At 39.5% G+C, this 23708-nt stretch overlaps 1 protein-coding gene across 4 annotated transcripts in view; it reads right to left on the bottom strand.

Moving 5' to 3' along the window:
• Positions 1 to 845: 845 nt before the first annotated feature.
• LOC137974030 (TNF receptor-associated factor 2-like) overlaps positions 846 to 23708 on the bottom strand; it is a 53962-nt gene continuing 31099 nt past the window's right edge. For all 4 annotated transcript variants that reach the window (XM_068820954.1, XM_068820953.1, XM_068820952.1 and 1 more), the window contains exons 4-10: positions 22335 to 22634; positions 20408 to 20468; positions 19183 to 19287; positions 9902 to 10066; positions 8587 to 8664; positions 7063 to 7152; positions 846 to 6732 (exon numbers count right to left, since the gene is read on the bottom strand). In XM_068820954.1, coding sequence (XP_068677055.1) covers positions 5668 to 6732; positions 7063 to 7152; positions 8587 to 8664; positions 9902 to 10066; positions 19183 to 19287; positions 20408 to 20468; positions 22335 to 22477 — 1707 coding nt within the window. In that variant the 5' untranslated portion in view covers positions 22478 to 22634 and the 3' untranslated portion in view covers positions 846 to 5667. The remainder of the gene's footprint in view (positions 6733 to 7062; positions 7153 to 8586; positions 8665 to 9901; positions 10067 to 19182; positions 19288 to 20407; positions 20469 to 22334; positions 22635 to 23708) is intronic.

Raw genomic sequence — 23708 nt, 5'->3', positions numbered from 1 at the left:
AGAAATCCTTGACTATTGCTACGTCATAGCCTCGTTTGCATACACAAAAACAAAGATGGCGGATTTCAATTTTAAATTTGCCTATTTTTGAAGCGTTATTGCTGGCTATTTAAACACATTTAGTCCAAATGAGTGTTCAAGTATGACAATTACAGGTAAAGAACGTTCGATTCAGAGAAACTTTTTCTAGACCGTACTTTCCCTTTAAACTCCCTAAATTGCAACCCTCGGCGGTCATAAAAACTAACCATGATTCTAGAACGAGTGCTTAGGCTTAATACTACAAACAATATACTTAGCACGCAAGGAAAGACCGGTTTTCATCTCCTTGTTTCGCCCTAAATTTGTTCGTTACGTAAGTGTCCCACCATGCAGAGTGAGACTGGGGCGGTATCACAAAGGTCATGGGTTCAAATCCTGTTTCCTGCCTGAATTTTTCAGGGACTGCAACGAATAAACATGGTTTCATGATGGCTCACGCTGCGCACAAAGTGCTTTGCAATGCAGCTCGGTCGTGGGTTCGACCCTTTTCGATGGCTTTAGTAACTTGTGCAGACGTAAATAGGAAAATATTTCAAAACGTATTGTACTTTGAGGTCAGAGGCTCTTAAATGTTTTATTCTAAGGATTTCGTTAGTTAAAACTCGCAGGCAAATGATAAACCGACTGCATTGACCAAGTAAAGAGTGGACAGAGTAAGAGTAAAGAGTGGGAAGAGTAAGTCATAGGATATTACTGATTTGGAAAACCACAGCGATCAAGTGAAATCGAATGCGAGGTCATACAGAGAGAAAACGTCAAAGAGCCCTCTTAAAAATCTCGACAGAATCAACAAGCACAAGACACATCACTTGATTATTTTATTGTTTTTGTTTTAGCAAATGTATACTTATACAGACAAGTGATTATACTATGAACTAAAGCCGCTAAACAAATAGATTCCATTCTGCCACTGGTCATATCATAAGACCAACAAATAAGCACACGAGCTGTCAGAAGAGTGCATGTATTACTAATGCTCTCAACACGGTCTGGCATCTTCTGAAAATTACTTAGACAAAATGGAATCTACCTATTTTGCTTAACAAAAAAATCATAACAAAGTGAGAAACACTGAAGTGTCCACCAGTAATAGATTATATACATTGGTCAATTAACCCCTTCATGAGCTTCTTTTACACTACATAGTAGTTGTAATTATTAACATTTTTGCTTTACTCAAGTCAGGATGTCATTTATATAGTTGACTTCTACACACAACACAGAGGCAGATACAGATTGTCAAGGAAGGGTTCAGAGGTGCGAAGTGCTTCACTCTCTTACTCGACGTAAACAACAAACGTTTCTATGCCTCAGTCATGCGAGCGACTATGCCCCTTTGCCTTGATCCTTGGCTGGAACAAGACCCTTTTATTGGACTGAAGTTATATTAGTGTATTTTTACGTTCACTTTGAAAATTCCAGTGAACACAGCGTCACCACAGCTGAAAACGCACCTCAGGTGTGATCTAGAGTTCTTTTAATTTCCAAGAATTCGATGGCCATATCACTTAAAATCCCAAAATGTCATTCGAGCAAATTCATCATTAATAAATTGAGTTATTATATAGTATGTACGTCGAGGACATCCTTCCCTTGCTCATGCCAATTTAGTTCTTGCTTGAGGGTATAATCAATATTTATCACTGTGTTGGTGTTCATATATTTGGTGCCTGACTTTCTCGCACATATCGGATGCCGATTAACACCTCATTGTTTTTTTCTGTAAACAATAACTTAAATCTGAATTAAGTACCTATATTTAAATGCAGCTTAATATTGCAGCTTAATTTCTCCCAGCCCCTTAGGCTTAAGATAACATAAGGCAAAGTCCCACATAGCTTTGCAGAGGAGCGAGTTTCTTGGAACCGCACCGATTAAAGACCATGAATACAAAATAGCAAAGAAGAATTAAAATGGTAAAATAAGCACATATTTACATTCTTCAACTATGATTAAAATTACTAAAAGTACCGCTAAAAATCAAGGTTAAAATATATTTGAGCACGCTACGGCTCGTTCTCCTAATTACCTTGTTACATTTTCTGTTTATTATGTATTTATCTAGACTACGTGTTTGTTCTTATGTCCTGAAATTCTTTTATGTGTTTTCGTGTCACCACATGCCACTACTCTCAGTAGTTTTTGATTGCTTGCTTGTGTGATTTGCTACCTGAGCGCACTAATCATATGCATAGCTATGAACTCAGAGATCCTAGAAAGCTACCATTGTTCAAGTGCAGAACTAAATATTTTATTAACACAGGGCCGTAGCAAGCCCGCGAAAACTGGGAGTGTTCAAAGACTATAAAGTAACTTGTCGTTAAGGTCTAAAAAGGTCCCCCGTCTGCTAAAAAGAGCCCCCCCCCCCCCCCCCAAGGCTCTGTCTTAGGCCCTCTTCTCTTTTTGATCTACATAAATGATATGTTTTATTATTCTGAGAAGTTTGGTCTTTTACTTATTTGCTAATGATACTAACTTATTGTATGCTAATAAGGATTTGAAGTCAGCAGAAAATGTAATAAACGTTGAATTGCAGAATGTATATGACTGTGCCCCTGTGACCAAAAAATCAATTCTTATTTTTCTTTGGATGTTCAAAACTATGTTAACCAAACACTAAGCGACCAAAGTTTTAAGCCTTAATGCAAAAAGACACCTGTTTATTGCAACTAGAATTTTTCTATTTAATGGTCCGCCATTCCTAACTTTAAAATCTTGAGAGAGCTGGTTCGAAGAGAAAATGACGTCGAAGGCTCACTAGTTTGAGAATGCAATGCGTTTTAAGGACGGTGCCTACTAATTAAAGATATTTTTGCCTCGGTGTGGGATTATGCAGGAAATGTAGATCTTAACAAGTGTTATTGAAATCCAACAAGAAAATTAGGGGTAACCACGCATTTTTCAAAGATAATTCATGAATAATCTTTGTAAAAAGCTTTAAAATACAAAGCAATGTATGGCGTTCTTTCTCTAATTCAAGCTTACGTTTCTCCCAAAAATGCATGATAACCCCCAATTTTCTTTTTGGAAACCAAGAGTACTTACTAAGATCTACTTTCTCCGGAAGTTTTAAACCGTGCCAAAATATCCCTGTATTAGTAAGCATCGGCGATAGGAAATCCGAGTATCTGGAGATGCGCAGAACGTATGCGCAATAACAATAGTAGGCACCGTCCTTAATATGCAGCACGGGAGTAAATTTTAAGCTAGTGAGCCTTTGACGTCACGTTTCGCTGGATCCAGCCCTCTGAGGTCCAATCGGTCAGTTTTGAACGTGAGTAGTAATGGCGGACCGTGAAATCCAAAACTTACACTCAAAGTAAACGGCCTTTGGATAAAAATCAAAGCTCAAAATTTTGCCAGTCAGGTGTTAAGCAAACACACCTTTAAAATCACAGGGGCACTTTTTTTAATTGCTAATAAACTGACCATAAATGCTAAAACATCAAATTTTGTCATGTTCAGACCATCACAAAAGAAGTTTAACTTTCTGATTAATGTAAGGATATTTGACAATACCCCAAATGGTCAAACTTCCCATGAATGGGCCCACAGTAATTGGCTACTCACTCTTGCGATGTCCCTGGGAAAGCTAATATTTTGGCTGTATGTTTTTGTTGTTGTTTTCTTGTTTTTTTCCCTTGATTTTTTTTTTTTTTTTGGTATCATAAATGCAAAGCTAATAAAAAAACAATTTAAAAAATGAATTTAAAGATTACGTGAAGTTCCTGGGGGTGCTTATCGATAAAAATTTAACGAGGAAATTTCATGTTGACTATATTGCCTCTAAAATAAGTAGAGTATTTTGACTTATTGCACGATTATGACACTACGTCTCTCTAAATTTATCGTTCTTTGATATTTATATCCTACGGCATTGCTGCATGGTGTCAAGGTGCGCAGATTGATTTGAGAAAGATATTTGTTTTACAGAAACGTGCCCTTCGGCTACTGTTTTTTATTAGTAATAGATCTCATGTTACCACCACTTTATCTCTTTATCTGACATCTAAGACCCGGTTCAAACATCGAACTTTACATGTGCGGAATCTAATGCAAATGAGCATAAACAATAGATTTTTCGCATTTGCATTAGATTCGGAACATGTGAAGTTCGACGTATGAACCGGGCCTTACCTCTCAATACACTTTATTTTGAAATGGTTTGTTCACTTATCCATGACATATCTGCCGATTCCGCGCCTAGGAATGGTTGTCATCTCTTCACATATTCAAGTGATGTTCACGCTTGTAGCACAAGATCTTTTGATGCTGGTCATTTTTCTGTTTATAAGTCAAGATTAAGTGCTCAGCTTAATAATTCTTTTTCGATCCTTGGAGCTAAGGTTGCTTTAAACCTGATTTGCATAGGAAGAGACCTTTTAAGTACAAAATTCATCAACTTTTGCTTGCGGTTCTCGACGATGAGGAATATTATGTTGATGTCTTGACGTTAATCTCTAAAATCACTAACTATTGTTAATTATATCACATATTCCTCTACATATATGTATAACTGCAGACAATATTGTTTCGGCCTTTTGGGCCTCGTCAGTGCAGTGATGATGTCTAGGATGGAGGTTAGGCTTAAAAAGGCACCTCAAATGTCCCCCACACATGTGGTACATCTAAGCCATGCCAGAGTGCTCAAACTAGCGGGCTAGTGAGCATGCGCAAACCAGTTAGCCAGTGAGCATATATACATATGTTTAATATCCACTTGCTTTACGAACGAATGTGTGTACTTATCTACCTATTTATATTTAAAATTCACTTATATTGACTAATTTACTTTATTCATTAGTTTCTATTATCATGTTACGCAGTCTGCCTCGAATACCTTCGCGAAATGCGGACTGCGCATACCATTTATCAAATCAGTGTTAGATAAAAGTTACCAAACTTAAAAGTGAATCATTTGTTTCTGCTCACCTCACATCATTCATCGTCCGAGCCGATCCAAACATTCTTCGCAGAGGAATGCACGAAGTAGTAGCAGAAATGCAATATCAATTCCAAGCTGAAAATTGGTAAAAGTTCATTTTTCGATTGCTAATTTGTTGATGGTCGCCACTACCCGAATTCTGCATTCTTTACAACCCTTATCTTTTAAAAGGACTTACCGATTCAATATAATTGACGCTTTAACCCAGGACTCCCGGGCAGCCCAGGACTCCCCACAGTTGACGGGTAAAATCGTCTGGTGTTAGACAGAGTGAAATCTGTTAAGTGTTACTCCTAGGAGTCAATGGGTTAATGGAGGGGACATAGTTTTCATCTGGTTAACCAATTCACTCCTCCACAGGCACCCCAGGACGTTCCAAGTTGATGAGTAAAATCGTCTGGTGTTAGACAGAGCCTAAAATTTGTTAACTTTCACTCTCAGGAGTCAATGGGTTAATAAAATCTTGAAAGCTACGGTTGATTTGGTTTTGACCCGTTTATAGCCTGCGTGGAAGGTGCTAGAAGAAGGAACGAGGAAATTGGAATTAGGCGCGCGAGAAAGGCGCGAATACCGGATCTAAGATCTAAGATCTAAGATCCGCTATCCCTGACCCTCTTGCACGCGTCTGCTTCCAAATCTCAATTCCCATTTTTCGCACCTTCCACACAGGCCAACCTCTCCTACAAATCCGCGGTATCCACGATGACTTTCAAAAACATGGTGTCGTCACGCACATATGCATGATTATTCAGTTCCGCGATGGAACAGAACATGGGGCAACCACTGGCGATGTTTGTTTCCCTTCTTGGTCTCTGGAAGGATGAGCTGCTTGGATCAGGTCTGAAGGCATCAATCACGTGTTCAACATTGTCTTGATCCAATAGCATGAAGGTCACCTTCTGTCTGAATGGCCAGCGGAGTAATGCATCGTATTGTCCGCGCATGACAACAAAGAACACCGAGATGTGTGAGCCTCGCCCCATGCCGTCTCCATTCAAATAGATACGTGCGCACATTTTGTAGCCATAGCGACTGGTGAAGAAGCACGGGCTGTAGAAAGACACTTGTTGGCCACTCACGGCTTCGTTTCGTTTTCGCGCAAATTCAGTAATCTTCCACGTCAACTGGCCGTCGTAGCTTGAAAACTCTTGTTGTCGCACGTACTCTTCTAAATCAGCAAGGGTGACATTCCTCAGAGCCAGTGTGTGCTCAATGGACTCCATCCTTCGCTCTGTCCTTCGTGTAGTCTCCTGCACAGTATCAAGCTGTCTCCTAAGATTGGCAGCTTCTCGACTTGTTTCCATCGCGGTGCGATTGTTTTCCACCATAAGTACTTCGTGGTCTGCAGTTTTGTTCTCTAGATTTATCACTCTTCTCGTGATATCAGCACTGGTTGAGCTGCCTTCACCCTCAGAAACACGTTGAGCAGATGCCCCACCGGACCCAGCTGATATATTCGCTGTCGCGACCTTTCTCTCCAACGATGTAATCCTCTCACTGTGTTCAAGCAATTTTTCCTGTAGATTTCTTCTTACCTCTGAATGTATTTGAATCTGGTTAAGGATATCTTGGATAACATTGTCGTAGTTCGCAAATATTTGTTGTCTTCTAGACACATTCCTCGGATCAGATCTCAGGACGGATTCCATTTCTCCGCTCACGCGAAGAGCGAACTGGAGAACGAGAACGTTGTGATGAATGTTCTCATTTATCAAATGTTCTTTCTTCTCCTTTTGGCTGAGGACCTGTAAAGCAAAACACTCCTTTATATTGGATACGCAATCTACGCAATACGTCGTCCTTGAAATCAGACGCAGAACACTTGAAGCTTTGCCCTGATACGGCGGATTATAATTTAAGAAGCAAATATAACAAGTTGAGTGTGTACTGAATTTTGCAAGGTATTCTTCAATGAGAGTAAGTCAATATTTCGCAAACAGATGTTGATGTCATGTCATTATAGGCTTCGCAGAAATAATTTTCTGCTCATAAATCTTATAACCAAGACCACTTTTTCTTTTACCAAAATTTATCCAGTTGTAACGTTGTATTTAAAAATAGGATGTCAAGCTTACCTCTGTCTTGGAGCAACCAATCTGAGAAAATGGACACGGACCTTGTATTCCCTCGCAATCTCCCATAATAGGATTTTGATGATCTGCCAGCTGTAAGGTTATAAGAAAGTGTTTTGTTACTTCTAATCAATCCACTTAAATTGATCGCCACTGTCGCTTTCCTTTCTCTTGAGGAGCGAAACTTCCTACAACTAATAGACCAAGTTCTAAGAACCACCCACCTCACCCCTAACCCCGTCCTTAGACGAGAGTCTTAGGATTTTCTCTTTAACTAAAGTGCTACTATGACCAAAAAATAAAGAAATTCTTCGTTTTCTTTGGAGTTCAAAACTATGTTAACTAAGCACTAAGTGACACCAAGTTTTAAGCCTTGATTTAAAAAAGGCACCTGTTTATTTTAAATGTATTTTTTTTTCTATTTAATGATCCATCGTTACTAACTTTAAATCTTCAGAAAGCTGGATCGAGCTGAAAATGACGTCAATGGCTCGCTAGTTTAAGAATGCAATGCGCGTGTACGCGGCTGAATTTATATGCATTACTCTTAAGCTATTGAGTAAATGACGACACTATTCCCTAGATCCAACCCTCTGAGGTCCAATCGGTCAGTTTTGAACGTGGGTAATGGCGGCCCGTGAAGTCCAAAACTCGGTACATTCAAAGTAAACAGCCTTTGATTAAAAATCAAAGCTCAAAATTTTGCCAGTCAGGTGTTAAGCAAGTAAACTTTCAAAATTTGAAGGAAAAAAGGTAGTGATTTTTTTATCATAGTGGCACTTTAAAATGCTTTTGACTGATCACGAGAGAGTAACGAGAAGGGGTACGATAATTCAAACGTTGGCCGCGTAGCATTGATATTTGAATAAAGAAGGCACTTAACAATTACACTGTTATGGATATCTCTGTTACAACCATCTTGTCGAACATGGCAGAGGTAGAGCAGCACAATGCACAGGGCTTTTCCTTGGGAAACAACCGATTTAAAGAGCTTTATGATATATCTCGCTCTTTCTCTCATAGTGCGCGTAATATGGTTGGCCAATTTAGCAGCACTGTCTCACTAAGGTGTGGGATTGCAGAAAACCACCTTGCATCTCATTTGCACCTTATGAAAAACAAAAGAGCACATTGTATCCTGCCTCGTTTCGTTAAAAATTAACTGAAATCATTTTCCTCAATCCCGCACCTCACTCCATTGCCCACTTGACTTCTTGCCAGTGTGCTTTCCTTTCCAGTTTGATTACCAGAAGATACCGACAACAAATATCTTTGTTCCAGTTCAAATTATGGCTTTCGTGCTCAACACTCGGGCCATAAATTGCGAGCCATAACTTACAGTGCTGCCTTCGGACTCGTTTAAGAAGTATTTAAATCCACGCTGTTTACAAAAGGTAAGGTAGCTCTGGTTTACGGACAGAATGTTGGAGCATGTATTTGTATGAGAGAAGCCCAGTCACACTACAACTGAGCGACGAAAAGCAAACTGCTTTACTCTGTGTAAGTGAAAGTCTCAGGTCAACTCACCTTTCCTCGAGGAATTCTTGCTTTATTGCACTTATCACAATCAATTGGAAAAACAGGACATTCATTGTCCTGGTGATCCTACAAGAAAGGAATGACGAAGAGCACTGTGTAAATAGTGTCGAATACTTGTGTAATTAATGAAATGTACTTTCAATAAATTTTAAATGAAAAAGAAGTTGCCCGGTATCCACTGCATATGTAGCTCGTTCCACACTGATAAACGTTTTCGTTCGTTACTCTTCTCCGAACTTGATTTTTATGCAAGATTCATTCATTCATTCATTCATTCATTCATTCATTCATTCATTCATTCATTCATTCATTCATTTATTCATTCATTCATTCATTCATATCAGAAGCTCATGACCTTGAAGCGTTTATCTCTGGTTCATAGCTGAGGTTTTTTTGAGATTAAAAATTTCCTTATTTGGATGTAACGTAGCTCGTGCATTTTCCCGCGTGTGCAGCTTCGATCTTATTTTTGTCTATGTTTGGGCATAAAATTGGTGTCCTAAAATCCCCAGCTTTGTTTCAAGAAAAAGAGTTTCAAGTTACACGCTTCAAAGTCATGTGCTTCTCTTCATATGGTATGCATTCGTTCATTCGTTCGGTCGTTCACTCATTCATTCATTTGTATTCAGCTTGAGGCCGCCTATGCGACTATGATATACTAGAAAGAGAGACCACTAAAACGTGAGCAAAGTCATCTTCTCTGTTCTAACATTGTGTGGGTTTTTAACCGTGCAATAGTTGATTTTATTGGAATGCCACAACGATTTTCTCCACGAAATTCTGGAAACTGAAGCTTACTTCACTGTGTAATAGCGGAGCGCAGGCGCGCAAGGGCGACAGCGAAGCACTAAGGGTACGATTTTTTTGGGAAGTCTATCCAGGAGAGACATTTTTGATTATGACATCTCGTACGTCAATCCGTCCGCCCCTACAGACTGTCGGCGTGGAGATGGGGAGGCAGGACAGCCTCTGGGGACGGGAGTGGCAATTTTCCTTAGCGGGAAATCGCGTGGCAGCGCTGCATTTGGCAACCCGAGTTTTTCTGGCGGGAAATCATATTGGTGACAAGCAACGAGATAAAGAGCAGGAGAGAAGAGGCGACGAAATTGGAGAAATTTGCATGTACACTATATTGCTTTCTGGGGTAAGAAACGGGAGCTCCGCTTTTAGGCTTGGCTAAAGCTACATATTATCATTAACTCAAAGCAATATGGTGAAGATAAACATGATTAATCACCGCACTGTCAGGCACGAGTTTTTCAAAAAGGTCGTGCGCAACGCGTATTTACAATAGATAACATACCTTCATCTTTCGAGAGACTACTGAAGAATGACAAAATTCACAAGGCACTAGCCGAAAGTCGCATTCGATTTCCAGGTGCTCGGGAAGCAGAGCTTTTTCCCCCGTCCAATCACACTCAGGATGTACACATGGAACTTTCAAGTATTCGCAGCCACTGGTGTGACCCTGAAAATAAGCACGAAATGCATGTAAGATAACAAAAGTGCGTTAATTTCAGCCCAAAACGGGGCACAAAAAGCTACTGAATCTGATGAGGAAGGTAAATTGAAAACGAGAAGTGAATGATGACATTTTTCATCTTTCCACACTGATCCAAACTGATCGCCGCCTCAACTGTGTAGTGAGAATGGCAACGATTTGTCTACCAACAGCTGCAAACACACAGACAGACATATAATACTGATCCAAACTTCAAAAAACCTCTAATCCCCTTTCCTTTTGTGCAGAGGATTTTTGAATCGCTTTGCGGTTCCTACTGTCAACTAGTTTATACCCGTTCGCATATTTTACAGCCCTCATAATATTTCTGCCTTGTATTTGCACAATAGCCATTGCGTTCATTTGCTATGCGCACCTAAGGAGCAAACATTCTGAAATCATTGGTGGTTAGGAATGAGATCCCGACAATGCACTCCAAGTGACGTCTCCCAATAAAACAGTTCACATTGACTACGTTTTATTATTTTTTTCTTATATATCAAGTATTCAGTGAAAAAATCCATAAACTTGTGGAGGCTTATGACACACAGTTTATCAAATTTTGATATATTTAGGAGCAGGCGTAGCTCAGTTGATTAGTGCGTGGCTTTCGGAGCAAGGGGTCCCCAGTTCGATCCTTGGTGAGTTCAAGGTCTGCCGACTTTCCTCTGATCCGCGTGGCTATAAATGGCAGAGGGAGGAGGGAACAAGGCGCGCTGTCGGCTTCCATTAATACCAGCCTTGTAGCTGCTACGAGAAACTACCGACGTTAAATAAAGTGACTATACCTTTACCTTTTATTTGAACAACGGAAATTGAAATACATGAGAGTTGGAGATCATCGCACTTAGGCAGCAACTTAAGCAGATGCAAAGAAAGCCTGGACAAAATCCAGGAATGAACGAGCCCCAGAACCCATGACCATGCGATTGCCAAGCACTGCTCTATCAACTGAGATATCAAGCCAACTAAGAAACTGAATTTTCTTCCAGGCTTTCCTCGCAGCTGCTTAAGGGGGGTGGCTCTTAACTACCAAACAGATGCTATGGACTCCTTTAAACAGTCATTTCTCGAACCCTTTTAATTCTTCAGTTATCCTTTTTAACTCGTGGATACGCGAAGAGTAGGAACGAGTAGTTGTGGGCACTGCGATATGTAATTGTATCACTCGTCCACTAAGATGTAGACACTCTTCGTAAATAGTCGGCGCTGAACAAGAACGCTCGACATTTGCCGTTGATCCATCGTTTCCGAGAGCCCATGCGATCGAAGGTCTCTACCGCGCTGCGTGCAGCTTTTTCACTGGACCACTACAAGTGGAAGACGATTGTAAGTGGTTTCAACTGGACTTCGAATGTTTCAGATGAGTGCTATGGCCAACTTGGAAACTGAGTTTTATGAGCATTTGACTCGTCAAGGCGCTAAAACTGCTAAACATGACGAGGAGATGAGCATTTGCTCTTTGACCCCTCAAGCTCCGAGGGGGTATATAAATTCCAGCTTGCTGGAAAGTGACCTTGAAATGAGCAAATCTCATGCTAATGTGGTAAGGGACGGTTCGTACGATGACCGGGTCGGGAAAAAGCCGAACGGGCTTTGAAAGATTTCCTGTCCATGGCGACGGGCTTGGGGCTTTTTTTCTTGAACAAATTAAGTGACCGGATTTAACCTAAAAATGCGGCAGAAACGCAACAGTTGTTTGGCGAGAACAACATGTGGAACCTGTATTCGTATTGAAATTCAGCCAAAAATTTCGATACCTTAGTATCAAATAAATAGTCCCTCTATTGCTGCAATTTTTACTGGGTTGCCTATGGGCAAACCCAGTCAAGGTCTGCGTTTAGTTTGTTTGTTTTCTTTTTTTACTGGGTTGCCTATGGGCAAACCCAGTCAAGGTCTGCGTTTAGTTTGTTTGTTTTCTTTTTTTTTTTTTTAGTTTTTTTTTTTTTTTTTTCCGTGTCGGTAAAAGTCTTGCCTGTCACTCCCCTGGTAAGTGGTGTCTTTGTGGATAGAGCCTTCTGCGAGTATTTTCTTAGGATCGAGAGGGTAGTGGAAATGCGTAGATTTCTCTGGTGGACACAGTAGAATCATTAACTTAGCCTGCAATGGCGTCGAAAGTCATGTAACGCGAATGGCGTTTTAGTAGATCCTTAAACAAAATATACCCTTATGGAGCTCAATAATAGAAAGTCAGTTGGATAAAATAGGCAGGAATCTCAAAAGCGACGAGCACTGGACTTCGAGAACAATCTATCGCCCGTCGAGACGAAATCAAAGTGAGCAGTATTTACCTGAAGTACATGGTAATTTGACACAATTGAGTTTCTTGTCTTCACGCACGCAATCAAATAGGAAGAGGTTTTCGCCTCTAAGAGCAAATATGTTGTTTGTTTCAATAAAATTTTCGCTGGAAAAGGATTCTGTGGTATTTTCTGCCTTTGTGAATTATAATATCATGTTGTGTATTGAATTTTCGAGCTTAAGGTTCAAATGTGATATGGGAGAGGTTTTTTAGTATTGCTCTGTAAGCAGGAAGGGTTCACAGGCCTGTTGGAAGCGTGCTTGAGTTTCAACAAAATGAGGCCCAAAATCAGTGAAAACTTGTGACGCAGATGAATAATAAAGTAGCTGCTATTTCCAAAATGATGGAATTACCTGGTGATAAATAACGTCGTACGCGTCTTGGAGAGTAAATTTTGACTTTGCATAGACAAGAGTTGGGCGATTGTGATCTTTGTTTTGACTTCGCTCATTTCATTGTCAAACTTTATAACACTTGACAGAAAAAGAAACTTACAAAAACCCGGTATCTTGCCATCATTTGACACAGATGCTTCACTGTTTGGCTAGTAAACATGCCGCGGTAACATAATCATGGCGCCCGCTGAATTCCGGCCATGTCACTTTCGATTTTGCAATTTACTTGAACGTAGCAAAAATCTCCCAAAATGTTTGTCGCTGATCGTAACTTTTTATATTCTATAGATCGTTTTCACGTGACGTCATCACCTTCCAAAATCTAAAACTAAAGATCCACCAAAGTTTTTATCCTCATCAGGCATAGGAGGCGGCATATCTATATCTGTTGACAATTTCACAGCTCAATAGCGTGCTTCGTTTGGAAACCAGAGCATTTTGAATTTCCGGATTATGTAGGTGCGTGACACAAAGCTACGATCAAGTTTGTTGAAAAATATATACTTATCTCATGATTTTGAGCCCTTTTAGAAGTTAGAGCATTAGGAAAAGTGCTTATGTAAATGCTTGTTTTTTTAGTAGTGATAATCAGTCGCCTAGATAGCCAAAGTCAGTTCCAGATGTTTACACTATTTTCCGGCCTGCGAAACATTTCGACGAATATCTGAAGTTTGGGGAAACGCAGAGGCCTAAAACTTGGACAAGTGTCTTATTTCTTTATCTTCTATAAGATAACAATTTCTTAGCGTTTTGCACTGGATAGTTTTTGATTTATTTTTTTTATTGCGTGACAGTGAAAACGATCTATATTCAAGGTTCAAAATTAATGTTGTTTTCATGTCGTAAATATTTTATTCTCGATCGACCGTCCGGGAAACTTCCTTCTGCTCTTTCTGAAAACTGTGTATCAATATTTATTTGCTTTTTCATCATCAGCATTTGTTAGCGTTAATAGTATTTTCGGTCAGATGTTTCTGTTTTTTATGAGGGGTTTATTGTTTTGGTCTCCCATCCCAACACTAACCCCGCGAAACAGGGCTTGACTTCAGGGAAGTTTAGTATTACAAAGTTTTCGGATGCTCATAGGGCACACTTGTGGTGAAAAGAAGTTGTGAGGGAACTTGAAAATTATCAACATGTCAGCCCAGAAGCCAATGTTTCTCGCTTCTCTTTTATTTGTTATTCTTCAGAGACTGGAATGCTGTATTTCAATACCACACAATTCAGTGCCTTCTGATTTTCTGTAGCACGTACCACAGGCAACCCAGTGTATGCTTCACAGAAGCATCTAGTTTCTTTTAGTTTTTTTTTTTTTTTTTTCCGTGTCGGTAAAAGTCTTGCCTGTCACTCCCCTGGTAAGTGGTGTCTTTGTGGATAGAGCCTTCTGCGAGTATTATCTTAGGATCGAGAGGGTAGTGGAAATGCGTAGATTTCTCTGGTGGACACAGTAGAATCATTAACTTAGCCTGCAATGGCGTCGAAAGTCATGTAACGCGAATGGTGTTTTAGTAGATCCTTAAACAAAATATACCCTTATGGAGCTCAATAATACAAAGTCAGTTGGATAAAATAGGCAGGAATCTCAAAAGCGACGAGCACTGGACTTCGAGAACAATCTATCGCCCGTCGAGACGAAATCAAAGTGAGCAGTATTTACCTGAAGTACATGGTAATTTGACACAATTGAGTTTCTTGTCTTCACGCACGCAATCAAATAGGAAGAGGTTTTCGCCTCTAAGAGCAAATATGTTGTTTGTTTCAATAAAATTTTCGCTGGAAAAGGATTCTGTGGTATTTTCTTCGTTTGTGAATTATAATATCATGTTGTGTATTGAATTTTCGAGCTTAAGGTTCAAATGTGATATGGGAGAGGTTTTTTAGTATTGCTCTGTAAGCAGGAAGGGTTCACAGGCCTGTTGGAAGCGTGCTTGAGTTTCAACAAAATGAGGCCCAAAATCAGTGAAAACTTGTGACGCAGATGAATAATAAAGTAGCTGCTATTTCCAAAATGATGGAATTACCTGGTGATAAATAACGTCGTACGCGTCTTGGAGAGTAAATTTTGACTTTGCATAAACAAGAGTTGGGCGATTGTGATCTTTGTTTTGACTTCGCTCATTTCATTGTCAAACTTTATAACACTTGACAGAAAAAGAAACTTACAAAAACCCGGTATCTTGCCATCATTTGACACAGATGCTTCACTGTTTGGCTAGTAAACATGCCGCGGTAACATAATCACGGCGCCCGCTGAATTCCGGCCATGTCACTTTCGATTTTGCAATTTACTTGAACGTAGCAAAAATCTCCCAAAATGTTTGTCGCTGATCGTAACTTTTTATATTCTATAGATCGTTTTCACGTGACTTCATCACCTTCCAAAATCTAAAACTAAAGATCCACCAAAGTTTTTATCCTCATCAGGCATAGGAGGCGGCATATCTATATCTGTTGACAATTTCACAGCTCAATAGCGTGCTTCGTTTGGAAACCAGAGCATTTTGAATTTCCGGATTATGTAGGTGCGTGACACAAAGCTACGATCAAGTTTGTTGAAAAATATATACTTATCTCATGATTTTGAGCCCTTTTAGAAGTTAGAGCATTAGGAAAAGTGCTTATGTAAATGCTTGTTTTTTTAGTAGTGATAATCAGTCGCCTAGATAGCCAAAGTCAGTTCCAGATGTTTACACTATTTTCCGGCCTGCGAAACATTTCGACGAATATCTGAAGTTTGGGGAAACGCAGAGGCCTAAAACTTGGACAAGTGTCTTATTTCTTTATCTGCTATAAGATAACAATTTCTTAGCGTTTTGCACTGGATAGTTTTTGATTTATTTTTTTTATTGCGTGACAGTGAAAACGATCTATATTCAAGGTTCAAAATTAATGTTGTTTTCATGTCGTAAATATTTTATTCTCGATCGACCGTCCGGGAAACTTCCTTCTGCTCTTTCTGAAAACTGTGTATCAATATTTATTTGCTTTTTCATCATCAGCATTTGTTAGCGTTAATAGTATTTTCGGTCAGATGTTTCTGTTTTTTATGAGGGGTTTATTGTTTTGGTCTCCCATCCCAACACTAACCCCGCGAAACAGGGCTTGACTTCAGTGAAGTTTAGTATTACAAAGTTTTCGGATGCTCATAGGGCACACTTGTGGTGAAAAGAAGTTGTGAGGGAACTTGAAAATTATCAACATGTCAGCCCAGAAGCCAATGTTTCTCGCTTCTCTTTTATTTGTTATTCTTCAGAGACTGGAATGCTGTATTTCAATACCGCCTTCTGATTTTCTGTAGCACGTACCACAGGCAAGCCAGTGTATGCTTCACAGAAGCATCTAGTTTGGATCAGTAATGCAAGGAAAGGACGGAAATTTCTGATTGCTGATATCAAGAACACATCAATCAAATGTTACTTCAGACCTTCGTTAAGTTTGTCCCTTCTTTGAAATAACGTCGACCATCGAAGGAAGTATATCAAAAGCTTTTCCCTATCTAAACATTAAAAAAGAACGGGAAATTTTGCTCAAGAACGAGTAGGAGACTGCTGCGATGGTGTTGCTTTCCGGCAAAGATGTTATGGTTATTCTACCCACGCTTGATATACACGATCTTCACTTTGGCGAGAGATAAATATTGTCATCAAAAACGTTGCTTGTGATCGTTTCGCAGATACTGAGGTCAACAGTGCAAGGGAAATTTTCGCCTTCAATTTACTCTCTGGTGAATCTTTAACATTACAGGCACCTTTGAGGAACAGCTTTGTGAAATAAAATGCTGTTGGAATATGCTGCGAGGTCGTCTGGGCTCGACCTCTTTAACACAGAATCAGAGACAAATTAATGGTTTCCGAGCTCGCTTCGCACATTCAGGTTCTGCAATATTAAATTGGCAACAGTTTTCAGATCACTGATTTAGTTTTCTCGTCAAACGGAGAGAACACATCAACACGGGAACTTGGATTAACGATCAGAACTTGTACTTGAGTAGTTACAATTAGATACTAAATCGACATTCCGCTATAGAGAGTTCTTGGCTTGAGGTGTGATGATTCCATCGTCGATCGGTGGTTCATTCATGGTCTCCCTTGATTTAAACCAGCTTTCGGTCGATATTAAAAAGGGTGTTTTTTTATAATCTCCGAATTGCAATTTCAGATTACATGCACATAATCTACAGCAATCGTTCAGGATTTACTCGGACAGTCTTCCTCATGCCTTCCAAATTGACATCTGTGTTAACTACATACGTGCATGCTGCTCATAAATTTTGCGCCCAAATATTGACACTTGTTCTACAACTTGGTTTCGCATTACAGCTTTACTCTGATTGGCTGTTTGTAATTAGATTCAAAGTGGGCGGCATTAAAAGAGCAAAAGCAGCTCTTACCATTCGACCAAAAATACGGGTTTGACATTCCGAAAATTTCACTCGGCGAATGGAACGGTTTTTTCCGATTCGTTGCCACACCGGTTTCAGGCAGTCAAGTTCATGAGTTGGCGCCAAATTTGGCGAAACTCGATAGCAATATTAGAACAACACTTCAACTGGCCATAGAGTTATTATACGACTCTGAGTAAACGGGCTTTCAGATGTCAGCGACGGCATTGTTTATTTCACAGTTGTATATAGGAGAAGAAATTTAAATGAACGAACTTTACCTTCTTACTTTTCTGACGAATTTCAAAGTCATTTCCGCCTGACGAAGGAAACATGCGAGCTTTTCGCTAAAGCGGTCCCCAGGAAAGATGCCACTTGGACACACTGGATCTGGACGACCTGCAATTCCACCGCAAAAGCAAATCCTGCTCGAGCCGTCGCTAACAGGTTTGACATTATTTTGAGTAGTGTAACTCGTGTTCTAAGGCGAGGATCCTAGGCGGCTATTCATCTTTCGGGACAATATACATCCGTTCTTTATTAAAAGTATAGATTGCCGTACAACAATAAAGAATCGATTTGCAATAAAATATTAGCTAAATATTGCTTTGATAATACGGTTAGTTTTAAACTTACTGATGGGTGGTGCGATTTCTCCGTTCTCATCAAAACAAAGGTGTCGCAAAAATAATGACAAAATTGTCACTTGTAAAGTATAACTCGCGCTGCATTGGAAGAACCCGTTCATTTTCACTTGCCAGTCGCGGGGGGAAAACTGGGACTAAGCATGAAGAGAAATGGAACTTCAAATGGTACAGAGAATTCCCGGAATTTCCATAGTTTCGAGAAAAAGGACAACCTCCAGAGATTGACCGAGAATTTCGAAACATTCCGTACCATTTGATTCTGTACCGGAATTTCCGGAAATTTTAGTCGACTGGTAAGCGCTCAAGTTTTCGGGCAGGCAGTATTTACAGCGCCCCACCCCATTCTCCTCGCCAACAATACTGCCAGCTACGCAGCCGTGCAAATGAATACGCGGGAATTTTGACAGGTCACGAAGCAACGTTGTCGAAATGACACAAATATTCTTTGTCAGCTGCTATTTAGTTGTTATTCTTTCACATTTCAAACTGCGCTGTCCATGTAGTCTTTTGGATGCCTTGCGCCTTGTGTTAGAAATTTCCAAAGATCGAACAAATAACTAAAAATTTGATTTTACATCATTCAGAATCTTCCTGAAACTTCAAAAGCGGAAACATATCCCATTATTAAAAGTTTTAATTTTCTGACGCATAATTTCGAGCAGTTCATCATCTACCTTGACCGCGACTTCGGCAAAAAAAATTTCGTCTTTAGACAAAGGAGGTGTGCTATATATAATGCGAACTTGTCGATTGTCGAGAAAATTCCTCAGGCTGAAATTTTAGGCTAGCGAGTAAATTACGTCATTTTTCCTTAGGTCCAACCCTCTGAGGTCCAATCGGCCAGTTTTGAACATGAGTGATGGCGGACCGTAAAACAGCCTTTGGATAAAAAATCAAAGTCCAAAATTTTGCCAGTCAGGTGTTAAGCACACAAACTTCAAAATTTTGAGACAAAAAGAAAGTGTTTTTTTATCATTATGGCAGCACTGTCTATGTTAGGTGTCTAATACGCTTCAGTCAGTTTCGAGTATAAATAAAGTGTATGGATGTAAGTATGTAACAGTGTTGTTTAAAACCATCATCATTTTTCCAGCAATCAGAGTTAGCATGCGTAGCAAGCGCTAAAAGAGCAGGAAAGAGGCAGGCAGAGCGAGTTCTGACCAGTCCCCTTTCTTTTCGGCACTCGCTCTGCCTCCCTCCCTCCCTGACCTTTTAGCAGAGAAGGAGGAGGAATGCTTCCGGCAAAACTAAACAACCAACGAATCTATACTGATTTGGAGTGGATACTTGTCTAATCATCCTTGTTACAGCACTGAGATAAACGTATTACTTCTCTCAATTCCTTCTCCACTAAGTACCTCTAAATGCCTGACTTCTCCTTTCCAGGTACATCCATCATCTGTAAAAGTGCAGAACACGACAATAGCTTCCACTTCACGACGCATGAATTTGTCTGCAAAAACCTACAAAGACCATAATATGTTAAACCTTCCAAACGTTAACATAAAAAATCTGACATATTTTAGCCTGGTTCCCACTTGTGCGATAAGCAAAAGCACAAATACAAGCATAAGCATGAGAAAAATCGTGTGAGAACGGGCGCAAAATAAGCATTTACACAAGCGTAAGCACAAGCACAAGGAAAGGAAATTTTCCTTTTTTTTTGTGCCTGTGCGTATTTCACAAGAAAGAACCGGCAAGAGTTAATCATAAGCACAAACACGACGATTCGCACGCCATCTTGAATCTTACTAGGTCTTCTCCCACCTTACCAAGCTTGCGTATGCCAATATTTTCCTCGACTTCTTTCACTGTTTGAACGTCGGAAATTCATCCTTGTGCTTACGCTTGCACTTATCGCACAAGTGAGAACCACGCTTTTGATTAAGCAAGGCCAATCCTATATCGGTTATAATTTCCTCGGTCAGAAAAATAGTTCGATACTCGTCATATATCCGCGCGTATGATATCTCAAACCATCGAAAAGGATGCGTGTATTTGTTCTTTTCCCACTCATGGTTCATGGTTCATTTATTTCACACTATTTACATAACATTAACATAGAAAGAAAAGTATAGTCACAACACATGGTTACAAGATAAAATAATTACAGTACAGGTTATAAAATGTGTGTGGTGGTCAAAGTAGCGAAGGCTTTCTAGTTGACCACCACCTACTTTAAGTAAACGAAGAAATGACACTGAGCTTTACTGGGATATAGAAAAAAAATATTTGTAGAGCCTAGGACTAATGTACAGAAGAAGATTACATGTATATAACTTAAGCATATTAGAGATATACTGAACCACATGAGAAATCTATACAGGACAAGCTTAGCAAAAGGGGGAAAAAATTAAAAGGAACATACAAACAAACAGACAACAACAACAGCAACAACGTCAAACAAAAACAAAAGAAAAGAACGACACGTCATCAACAACAGCAGCGGTAACAAACACAAAAAATATAAGAAGACAATTACACACTCTTTCTCTATCTCTTTCTCTATCTCCAAATAGTTTTCATTTCCAAGATAGATACGTCGCCAATCTACATAGAATTATACAGAAAAAAGTACCAAACCTCATTTCCACGAAGTTGCTGTTTATCAACACGGCACACCATCACCATTAAAACTTGGTCCCTAAAAAACACATGAACATTATTTGATTAATACATGTGGCTCATGCTAATACATGTTAATATATGCCTATACATGTGGCTCATATTCGATGATGCACCATTATATCAAAAAATTAGTCTCGCAATATCTGCTGTAGACGTTGAGACTATCCCTGCCTTCCAAGGGAGTGCATTTGCATCAGACGTCACGGCGGCCATATTGGTGTACAGAACAATGCAGTAAAATGTCTTTTGGGAATTTGACTCTATTATTATGCAAAACTAGTGGGGCCATTTTCTATTCTTGGTTTTCACATGACGTCACGGCCGCCAAAACAAAGAAACGACGGCCATGTTGGTGTCCCGACCCAATCTTTCGGGAATCCTCCGGGAACTCTATTATTCTCTATTTTCGAATTCCCTATAATACACTTTGTTTGCCCCCCAAATTTTGCATAAACCATTGTTTTCAAATGCTCTTGGGAATATGCAGTGTCCCCAAGAGCATTTGAAAAAATAGTTTATGCAAAATTTGGGGGACAAACAAAGTGTATTATGGGGAATTCGAAAATAGAGAATTACGCAAACGTTTTCTTTTGTTTTCGTTGAAAAACATGGTTGTAGATCACGTGAGTGAAATCTAAGAATTGTTTCGTACACCAACATGGCCGTCTCATCACGTGGATGCAAACCAAAAATTATTAAAGTGGTACTACGACCAAAAAAAAATTTTGTTTTTCCTTTGGATTTCAAAACTATGTTAACTAAACACTAACTCACCCAAGTTTTAAGTTCTGATTTTAAAAAGACACCTGTTTATTTTAGCTGCAATTTTCTTATTTATTGGTCCGCCATTACTAACTTTAAAATCTTGAGAGAGTTGGATCGAGGAGAAAATGACGTCAAACACGCACTAGTTTAAGAATGCAATGCGTGTGTACGCGGCCTAATTAATATGCAGCACGGGAGTTTCGGGCTTTCAGACTTTTCAACCCCTGTTTTGCATATATAATAAATTGCGTTTACACGCTGAAATTTTAAGCTAGTGAGTAAATGACGTCATTTTCTCTAGATCCAATCCTCTGAGGTCCAATCGGCCAGTTTTGAACGTGAGTAATGGCGGACCATGAAATCCAAAACTTACACTCAAAATAAACAGCCTTAGGATAAAACTCAAAGCTCAAAATTTTGCCAGCTAGGTTTTAAGCGAACACGCTTTCAAAATCTGAAGAAAAAAAGGAAATGATTTTTTGATTATAGTACCACTTTAAGCAATATCGTATAGCGATGTAAAATTTATTTTGTAAGTACTGTAGTTTAATGAACTACTACATTAATTTGTTCACTTGCACTTTTTAACCGTCATCCCTCTTTTTTAGCATCTTGTACAGTCTTCCGACTTCTGGGATTATTATATACGTATTTATATCATGTATTAAATTCCAAAGTTTCCCTGGCATACTCCATACCTCGATCATTTTACCTTTTTACCCGAGGAGAAGAGAATTTGACCTTTGCCTGAGCAGGGTGGGGGAATCTATTTTTCTCAAATCGCTCAACGCAGTTTCTTGCACAAAACGGTAAAATGTAATGGAGAATGTATCGATTTTTTTTGTGCAAATGGCTCCAGAGGAGGGGATTGCAAAAACCTTTGCAGTTAGTTATGGAAGGAACGAAGTCATTTTGCGTTCATGGTGAAAGGATTCTCTGTACAATTCTTATGCGAATTACCACTTTTCGACATTCGACCCACGCGCGATGCAGCGATCGACGACAACTCGCGTGCAATGTTTCTCTCTCATGACCTTCGTCCCGCTACGCACGCGCAGTTGGTAGTTTTTAGTAACATACCTTTTTGAGTTCTAAAAGATAAAGCATTTATTCTCACATTAAATTTCCTAAGCAGGAAGAGCAATAAAAGTGTCCACAACTTGTCTGCATGGCATCTCGCAAAAGCAGTCCACAGTAGGAACAGAAGTACTTCGCATCTATTTTTGACTTGTCACGATTTGCCAATTGATAGCCTGGCATATGGATATCGTTTTCTTTTTCCTTCCAGTGATCTCAGCTTGTAATATCAATACCACATCAAAAGGTCATAAAACTTTGTGTCGGTGGACGATCCAACTGCACAAGTTAATTCCTCTGACTTTCTCTGCCGTCTGGAAATCACTTTCGACCTGGTTAGCTGAAGAATCAAAAAATAGGCACGCATTACGCACATGTGGCAGTGCGGTAACACAGCGCTGTATAAAATAGACCCATCCACGGTTTTTTACCGAAATCTTTTCTTGGGGGGGGGGGGGGGGGGCAAACACAGCAGAATTTACCGCAAATGTATGGGATTTCGGCCGACTTTGAACCGCTGTAGCGTCGCTAAAAGGAGACAGATTTCCAACTTTTGCCACTACTTTAAATAGTTTTATTGATATCATTCGTTTAACAAAAAGTAAGACCTTTAAGCAAGGTATGACATCGTTAAATTCGAATAATAGATCTTCTCATGTTGGTTCTAATTTCGCGGCAATTTGCCGTGATGGTTTTAGAAGGGTTTGTATGGAATCTTAAAAATTCGTTTATGGTCGTTGTAGCCTGAATCTATTCTTTACATTTCATGAAAATAATCTCAGTATAAATGTCTTTTCGAAGACACTAACACTGTGGAAAGCTATCTCTTTTTACCGGCGCTACAGCGGTTCAAAGTCGGCCAAAATCCTATACATTTACTACAAATTTTGCTGTGTTTGCCCCCAACCAAGATGACGCCAAAAACCGTGGAAGGGTCTATTGTCAACTGAGTTGCGTTATGTCTTCCAGGAGATTCAAGTTATCTTTGCGTAATATGTAGATCTAATAGTACACGATATTGTTTTGATACCGTATATCATTATAGTGCAGCGGTAGATATCTTAAATAAATAGCCCCTTGAGAAGACAAGTGGTTACTTGTAAAATACTAAATCCCAGAAAGATTGAAGAAAATAAAACGGAATCGAGAAGCATTGGCTTCGAGGCTGACATTTTGATCATTTTCAAGTTCCCTTACAACTTCTTTTTTACCACAAGTTTGAGCGTGCACTCTGAGCATCTGACAGCTTTCTAAGACAAAGTTTCACTGAAGGCGGGGTTAGTATCTGGGTGGGTGACCTAAAAAATACACCACTTTGTAACAAAAACATAGGAACGAAAATTCTAATTTAACGCTCACAAATGCGAACTAAGCAAGGTACAGATTTTGTTAGCCTACTTTATGCGAAACAAAT

Source organism: Montipora foliosa, chromosome 10 (genome assembly GCF_036669935.1).
Source record: "Montipora foliosa isolate CH-2021 chromosome 10, ASM3666993v2, whole genome shotgun sequence".
In the NCBI taxonomy this organism is placed as follows: domain Eukaryota; kingdom Metazoa; phylum Cnidaria; class Anthozoa; order Scleractinia; family Acroporidae; genus Montipora; species Montipora foliosa.
Note: the sequence above shows the minus strand (reverse complement) of the source record. Positions and strands in the feature narration are given on the sequence as shown.